Source organism: Mirounga angustirostris, unplaced genomic scaffold, assembly GCF_029215605.1.
Source record: "Mirounga angustirostris isolate CCGP_5_RB_7025 unplaced genomic scaffold, mMirAng1.0.hap1 SCAF_3, whole genome shotgun sequence".
Lineage (NCBI taxonomy): Eukaryota > Metazoa > Chordata > Mammalia > Carnivora > Phocidae > Mirounga > Mirounga angustirostris.
Window position 1 is genome coordinate 132,532 of NW_026991711.1, and position 8,515 is coordinate 141,046.

At 45.2% G+C, this 8,515-nt stretch overlaps 1 protein-coding gene and 1 long non-coding RNA gene across 4 annotated transcripts in view; one reads left to right on the forward strand and one right to left on the reverse strand.

Moving 5' to 3' along the window:
• CDC16 (cell division cycle 16) overlaps positions 1-7,302 on the reverse strand; it is a 29,952-nt gene extending 22,650 nt beyond the window's left edge. Inside the window, exons 1-7 of one of the 3 annotated variants that reach the window (XM_064585850.1) lie at positions 7,075-7,302; positions 5,846-5,900; positions 5,644-5,741; positions 3,661-3,699; positions 3,160-3,300; positions 1,122-1,281; positions 52-143 (exon numbers count right to left, since the gene is read on the reverse strand). In XM_064585850.1, coding sequence (XP_064441920.1) covers positions 52-143; positions 1,122-1,281; positions 3,160-3,300; positions 3,661-3,699; positions 5,644-5,741; positions 5,846-5,900; positions 7,075-7,122 — 633 coding nt within the window. In that variant the 5' untranslated portion in view covers positions 7,123-7,302. The remainder of the gene's footprint in view (positions 1-51; positions 144-1,121; positions 1,282-3,159; positions 3,301-3,660; positions 3,700-5,643; positions 5,742-5,845; positions 5,901-7,074) is intronic. The other 2 variants (XM_064585851.1, XM_045869774.3) reach the window with 2 other exon arrangements.
• A 12-nt stretch (positions 7,303-7,314) lies between these two features.
• On the forward strand, positions 7,315-8,210 carry LOC135363800 (uncharacterized). The gene is made up of 2 exons (XR_010409859.1): positions 7,315-7,453; positions 7,634-8,210. It is a non-coding gene; the product is annotated as an uncharacterized LOC135363800 (long non-coding RNA).
• The last annotated feature ends 305 nt before the right edge of the window (positions 8,211-8,515 follow it).

Here is an 8,515-nt window from a genome sequence, read left to right on the forward strand (position 1 = left end):
GCCAAATTTAGTGAAATATTTACATAAAGCAAATACTATGTTTTTACTTACCTTTTTTAATTTGTTCTCAAAGAGAAAGCGTAGCAATTCCTGTTCTTCAGTACAGAGCTTGCTAAGAGGTAGTGACTCAAGAAGTTCTTTTTCTTAAAAATGTTAAGAAAAAAGAATATCTTCACAATATTTATGGGGAAAAAAACATCAGCAATGAAAAATATTCTTCTATAATTCTTGGCCTAAATAAATCAAACTCAGAATAGAAAATAACAAGATCAAAATGTACTAGAAAAACTAAGACAGTGGTTCCAGACCCAGGTGATGAGAACTACCTGGAGGGCTGAGCCATGAAGCCTTTTAGGCAACGCTGGTCACCACCAGATGCAAGGACTAACTGGCTAGTTTCCCAACCTCACTCTGTGTGGACAATTCTATCATGTTGGCTGTCCTAAGCACCACAGGATGGTTAAAGCAGGATCTCTGATCTCTATTCACTAGATGCCAGTAGCAACCTCGGACTCCCATGCCCAATTTGTAAAAATCAAAAATGTCTGTAGGGGGCAAAATCAACCTGGCTGAGAACCACTGCACTAGGCTAAACTATGCTTGAACCCCATTAATACAACATCTCCACTTTCTCTCCGTTTCTTGCATGAATCCCCCTCACATTACTGCTCACATACTAGGTCTATGGTTCCGAGCCCTAGTTGTACCTTAGGGTCATCTGAGAGCTTTAAAACATCTGATGCCAGGGCCCCACCACCAGATTCTGTTCCACTTGTCTGGAGTTGGGACCCGCACACGGATGTTTTTAAAGCTCCTCGGGGCTTTGAACTGCAGCCAGGTTGGGCGCCTCTGAATCAGATCCTAAGAACTCAGTTTACACTACTTTAAGTCACTTCTCCAAAAGATGGTCTCATCACATCAAAACCCCTAAAGATTCTGATAGCAAGGGGCACCGTACACTACTGTCCTCTGCAATGTGCTCCACATTTGAAGATGCTAAGGAAGTTAATAGGTCTATTTAAACCTACACATACTCTGCTCTTGATTCGACAGATTTCAGAGGAAAAAAATTCCAAACAATATTAATTGTGCTAAACATGAAAACACCTGAGTTTCCAAACCTTCTTGGGCTGTCAACATGTGATGTGATGTTAAAAGATCAAATGCTTCAAAACAGTAGGCATCGAGCTTCAAAGCTTCTTTGTAGCTATAGGTAGCTAGAGCTCGGTTATCCAGGGCATCGTAGATCTTCCCTCGTAGGAGACAAATAGAACTCTTTATCTGTTGGAAAAATGAGTCACACACTAAATCAATACCTCTAAACTTAACTTTTGATCAAGAATTATATATTATCTGGAGCACCTGGGTGGCTCAGTCGCTTAAGCGTCTGCCTTTAGCTCAGGTCATGATCCTGGAGTCCCAGGATCGAGTCCCACATCGGGCTCCCCGCTCAGTGGAGAGCCTGCTTCTCCCTCTGACCCTCCCCACTCTCGTGCTTTCTCTCTCTCGCAAATAAATAAGTAAAATCTTAAAAAAAAAAAGGAATTATATATTATATGAAGACTGAGACTTTTCGTAATATCTAAAAGGATTTGTTCCATCCCAACTGTCAGACAGTATAAATTAACAGAAACAGGAAAGCAAAGTAAAACTTCTCTCATCTATCTCTCCTAGACTCTTCTCATTTCAACAATCTTTTTTTTTTTTTAAAGATTTTATTTATTTATTTGAGAGAGAATGAGAGACCAAGAGCAAGAGAGGGAAGAGGATCAGAGGGAGCAGCAAACCCCCTGCTGAGCAGGGAGCCCGATGTGGGACTCGATCCCGGGACTCCAGGATCATGACCTGAGCCGAAGGCAGTCGCTCAACCAACTGAGCCACCCAGGCGCCCTCATTTCAACAATCTTTATAGAGCATGTGTCACTACTACTTTGCTCCTTATCTGTTATGTCTCAAAGAGAGTAATGATTTAGATAGCAAACAGCATACAAATATTAGAACTCAGACAGTTTGACAGGCAGGTCTCAATGAAAGATTTGGAAATTGGAAAAACTGGAAAATGCAGCAACATAGCACAATGGTCGTGGATTTGTAGGACTGGACAGATCTGAGTTCAAGTCCCAGCTCTGATGCTTACTAGTGACTCCAGACAAGTTTCCTTCCCTCATCTAACTTACAAGGCCCTGAAAACTAGAGGCAACAGTTCTCTGCATAGCTAGTACATGTTAAGGTGTTCACACAGTAGCCACCTCACTACTACCATTAACAAGAGGATAGAGTAATCCAACTTATATTCCAGATCTGACCCTCAAGAAACATGTTAACTAAACTTAGAGATGATCCAGAGACAGGCGGCTAAAACAGGTAAAGGGCAAAGAAAATTCATCAGAAAATCCAAACCTAAAAATATGAGAGGATATAACAAGCGAATCTTAGACCTATTCAGTACCCTATGACTTGTAAAAAAAAAAAAAAAAGTAATTTCATAAAATAATAACGTATTACAAATAAACCATGCATTTCTTAGCGGGTAAATTAATGGATAAACAGTCCAAAAATAGTAATGGTAACACCAAGCTCCCTCATAAACACCTTTCTTAGCAGAAAAATGAATGTGCTTCTTAGCACATAAATAGATATAACAAGAAGGCTGTTAAAAAAAAGAAAAAAGAACAGTCCAGATTAATAATCTGTCTGTGAATATTATGTGACATTATATAATCTCTGCCAACAAGGAACTTGCAATTTCAGGCAGGTATGAAGTATACCAACTGAAATATACAAAATGACATAAATAGTAACACCCAACCACTCCCTGGAAAGAAGCAAACTAAGGTAATCAAGGTTTCATGGGGTAGGTGTTGCAACACAGTAAGATGGGGAAATGTTACTCCCCCTGCAGGAGTAGTTTAATGGGTCAAATAGGAGAAGAAAGATCTCAAGTCAGCCTATTTCAGATTCAAGCATAGGAGGACATAACTACAACTTCCAACTAAGGACTCAGAAATGTCTCGGAATCTTTTTGTGTTTCAGTGGCAAATAAGTTGGGAACCAAACTGTTCTAACATGGTTATACTCAAAAGGTGATTTATGTTTGCCATGTCATGGGAGTAATTCTTACTGATGTTACTGAAGCATGCTTACTGTGGCATGACTTACCGAAGACTGTGACATTTCCCAGTCACTGGAGGGGTCTTTCAAGCCACTTTCATCCTTCAAGTATTTCTCAAATAACCTTTTGTTGATTGGCTCCTCCATATCAAGAATATCAAGAGCCTGCTGATGCTCTTTTGCAGCATACTGTGTAAAAACCAGAAATACTGTTCATCACCCATGACTTCTAACACCAGATATACACACAAGTACTGTAGATTTTAAAAGGGTAATAAAATATCATACTCACTCATTACCTAAATTTAAAATGTAGAGTTTAAAATTTAAAATTCTAAAGCAGAATCTTCTTCATGCATGTCAGATTCCAGTAAATGGAGAATCGATATTTTATAGCAAACAATACTAAAGAAAAGAATATTTCCTCATGAAATACTTTACTAATCTGCCAAGCTCGATCACCAGAATCCTTACACATATGTAAGGGATGCATAACATTCACATAATTAAACTTTTACCAAAGAAAACTGAAACTGAGAGCATACTTACATGGCATCTAGCTGCAAGGTAGCGACATGCTTCATATAGCTAGGAAAGAAATTAATCTATTAAAAAAGAGATCAAGATAATATATACCCTCATTCTAAAAGTAAACTATAAGCATAAAATGAAGAAAGCTACTTTCATAACTTGTCCTTTTACTCTTGCAGAAAACCCAAATCCAGTCTTTTGAACTCATACTCGTCTTGGATCTACTGTTTACTAGGCACCAAGGATTCAAAAAGGAGTAAAGAGAGGCACCCGAGTGGCTCAGTTGGTTAAGCGTCTGCCTTCCGCTCAGGTCATGATCCCAGGGTCCTAGGATTGAGTCCTGCATCAGGCTTCCTGCTCAGCTGGGAGTCTGCTTCTCCCTCTGCCCCGCACCGCCCCCCCCACTCCCCACTCATGCTTGTGCACACCACTCTCTCTCTCTGAAATAAAATCTTTTTTAAAAAAGGTACAATAAAAAAATAAAATGGTTAAAAAAAAAAAGAGTAAGGATCTGCCCTCAAGGAGGTTATGGCAGGAAGACATAAACACAGCACTATGTAAGACATAAACTACATAAACTCTGAAAGAAGGGCATGAGAGATACTGGCCAGTTAAAGAAAACATGTGCAAGGGAGAGAAAAGTGAGAGGCTGGCCAGCATTCCAGGCACCGAACACGACCAGCTATCACATGTCCAAGGGACTGCAAGTAGTCAGCATGACTAAGGTGTCACATGTACTGGTGGTGGCGCTGGGTTCCACACAGATTGCAGAGAAATCATAAAGGAACTCTGGTGCCTATTGATGCATCTCATTTTGCCCTGTAAGTTATGGGAGATCACTGAGTGACACTGTGAGTGCTATCATCAGGCCTGTGTTTGGGAAGACTACCCTTGTGATAGTTTATTTATTTATTTTTTAAAGATGTTATTTATTTATTTGACAGAGAGAGACACAGCGAGAGAGGGAACACAAGCAGGGGGAGTGGGGGAGGGAGAAGCAGGCTTCCCACTGAGCGGGGAGCCTAATGCGGGGCTTGATCCCCGGACCCTAGGATCGTGACCTGAGCCGAAGGCAGACGCTTAATGACTGAGCCACCCAGGCACCCCTCATCTTCCTTTTTAATAAAAGCATTTTATACTCTACATTTTTTCCTAAACACTGCTTCTGCTGCGTCTCAATATTTTAGTGTGTTGTATTTTCATTTTCATTCAGTTCAAGATTTTCCTTTTTTTTTTTTTAAAGATTTTATTTATTTATTTGACAGAGAGACACAGCGAGAGAGGGAACACAAGCAGGGGGAGTGGGAGAGGGAGAAGCAGGCTTCCCGCGGAGCAGGAGCCGGATGCGGGGCTCGATCCCAGGACCCTGGGACCATGAGCGGAAGGCAGACGCTTAACGACTGAGCCACCCAGGCGCCCTCCCCAAATATTTCTTTTTTTTTTTTAAAGATTATTTATTTATTTATTTATTTGACAGAGAGAGACACAGAGAGAGAGGGAACACAAGCAGGGGCAGTGGGAGAGGGAGAAGCGGGCTCCCCGCTGAGCAGAGAGCCCAATGTGGGGCTCCATCCCAGGACCCTGGGATCGTGACCTGAGCCGAAGGCAGACACCCAACAACTAAGCCACCCAGGTGCCCCTACTCTTGTGATAGTTTAAAAGATAGTTAAAAAGAGAGGGACAGTAGAGTGGGAAAGATGTTACTAGAGAAAAGAGACAAAAGGCTAAAACAAAACAAATTAAAGACCTGACACGTATGAGCAGTAAAGAGATGGAAAGGAAGATCCATAATTTCAGAGTTATTTAGAAAACAGAATTCTCAAGACTTAGTGACTAGATTGGGGGGGGCAAAAGTGACTGAGATTAGGAATAAGAAAATTTCTCTTTACATTCAATAAGAAAAACTGAATCCTTTTAAATAATTTTGACATTTAATCCAATAACAATTTGAAAAGCTTTGGGAAGACTTTGGGAAACTTTAAATTTCACACAAACACTTACTTTGTCCAGTTTTCGTGACCGAAGTGCATGAGCTGCTCTATGATATTGTGCTGTTAGGTACAGACACTGAGCCAACCAATAAATGTCCTGGGGTTCCTCTGGAAGGAAAAAAAAAAAACACATAATGGTCAGAGGTACAAGGAAAAATAAAAAGGTTTTTAAAATACAGAAATCAGAAAAAAAATTAGAAGTTGCCACTTACCATGAGAGAGTGAAGCTACTTTATCTGCCCAAAATAGAGCACTTTGATACTGTTGCTATATTTAAAAAAAAAAAAAGTAACTGCTGTTACTTCAATAGTTTTAAACAGATATCTAATATTATTAGAATGCTATATAGTAAACCAACATCTTAATATAATAATTGTTAACATGTTACAAGGGTCTACCAATCATACCTCCATTTTTACATCTCAGGTAGGTGAGTTTTGGTTCAGTGGTACAATAAAAACATTGTTGTAAGATCTTTGATATATACAGTTCTTAAGAAGGTAGGATTTCTTTTTAAACTTATACATTGGAAAAATGTTATCAGCAGGTACCTAAAACACTAGAAAATTAAACAATTCGTCTGTGGTATCTCCTCATTAGCAGTAGTTCTCAGTTCTTGAATGAATGCAACTAGGAACTCTGTTGCCCCTCAACCTGGGAAGAGGAATGCTTAGGGAATGGTTACAAATCTGCTCACCCGTAAGTGCCCCAAGGGTGGAAACCAGGCCTGTCTCATTCCTCACTAGTCCCCATTCCTCACTAGGGCCAAATAGAAAGTGCTCAGGGGCATCTGTTCCATTCAACTGACTTACTAAAATACAACCCTCCAATGTACTGCAGGCATCTGGCAGCATCATTTCACATCCATTCTGAACATTTCATATCGTATATGCTTTTCCCTCCCCTTCCTGGTTTCCAACTTATTTGGAGAGTATAAGCTTTACAAAAACTAAGTGACCTTGCTGATTCTGGAGTCATTTCTTAAACACTGCTGTTCATTCAGAGGCAGTGCAGATACAGTTAACATGACTTTAAAAGTACTGACTCGACAAAACACGGTTATCTATCTTTAAGTTCTGCCACATAAGAATTACAACTACACTTCTTGAACATTTTCTATTAACTAGCTAAATTCAAAGACCACCCTGCAGCTTTCCTCCTACAGCAATCCTCCCGCTTGCACTGAGCACCCACTCTGCCCCAGCAGTCAGGCGGCTGCAGAGCGGGGCTCTGAGCACGTGTTAGGCTGGCGGGGCGCCTAGGTGGTGTCCACTCCAGCGCTGCTCATCCTCCCAGCTGCGCAGAGTGCTGGGGGGGGGGGGGGGCTTCACCCCAGGGCGAAGGCCCAGCCCGGCCGGACCAAGCGCCACCAAGACCGCGGCGACAGTCTCCCCTGCGGGCCAGCGCTCGGAGCCCGCGCTCCCCGGGTCCGGCCGCCCACCTGGTCCAGGTACTGCCGGACGCGCTTCCGCAGCCGCTCCAGGTTCATGGCCGCGCGGCCGACGAGTCCGATCGAGCGGCGTCCGCCGCCCCGGCGCGAGCCCTCCTTCCCGCTGGCGGCTGGGCGCGCCCCGAGCCCGCGCCGGAGCCCCCGCACCCGGCCCGACCCCGCCCAGCTCCGCGCACCGCCCGGGGTCTTCCGCTCCCGGCCAGACCCCGCCCCGGAAGTCCTCCGCAAACGCGTCCCCTCCGGCGCCGGAACCCGGGGTTGCGCCGTTGGTTCCGCGGCGTTCCGTTGGCCCTCGGGTTGCCGGCGGCTTGGGGGCCGTGGTCGCCTCTCCCTCCCACTCAAGGTCCCGGGTCGCGCGGCGCGTCGTTGTGTACGTGCGCCGTTCACTCGTAGGCTGGTCCGGGGGGGCGGGGGGCGCTCAGGGCGGGCAGCGGGGCGGTCGCAGACGGGCTGGGGGCGTAGGCGACGACGCCGGCCTCGGAGGGCCGAGGCCGAGTCGCGGCGCGCCGCTGGGGTCGCCACGTGTGCCCGTCACGCTGTCTTGCGGCAGGACCCCAGGTCGAGGAGGCCGTGACCCACACCCAGTGAGAACGACAGAGGCTGGCCTGCTGAGACCGAGTCCGTACCCCGAACGTTATCGTGCCGACGTGGACGCGCCTTCCGCTGGGCAGGGACCCCCGTCCGTGCTTCCCTTCCGAGGGCGCCGCCACTGGCTAAGCTCCGCCCGGCGTCCCCCGAATCCCTCTTGCAGCCATGCCCGACGTTGGGACTTCCGCATCGTCCCATTTTAGCAAGACCCCCCCCCCCCGTGTGTGCTCGCCCTCGACTTCGGCGCGAGTTCCTGTGTCCTCCCCGCACCCTCCAGTTGCTGTGTGAGCACCCTGGCTTGCCTTCAGCAAGGATCCTGTTAGGTCAGTTCAGACAGACCCCCCCCCATGTTTACTCTTAGTAATTGTCTATTCAGAGCCCCCCGCCCTGCTCCTTGGCTATGAATCCCCACTTGCCTGTGGTGTATTCAGAGTTGAGCCCAAGTTCTTGTCCTCGCCGCACATTTCCACCCTCGGTGGTCCCTCTACCCACGGTGGTGGCTCCCCTACCTTGAGTAAAATCTTCTTACCATGCTTTGACGAATGTCAGTTGAGTATTTTTTTCCTCTAACGCCATGTGTATGAAAGACAGTGCTTGTCAGGGGCTGCACTGAGGGACGGGCTTGGGCAACTGAGATTGCTGCGGATTACCACAATGATCTGAAGTGGATTGAGGTGATTCCTGCACAACTCTGGATGAACTAAAAGCCACGAACTGTACACGTTAAATTTTACAGTATGTAAAGCACAGTTCAATAAAACTGTAAAACTTCTTTGACCTCAGAGAGTTACCTCACCGAACAACCTGAGGTAGTGCACAGAACTTTTTTCAATCTATTGGAAGG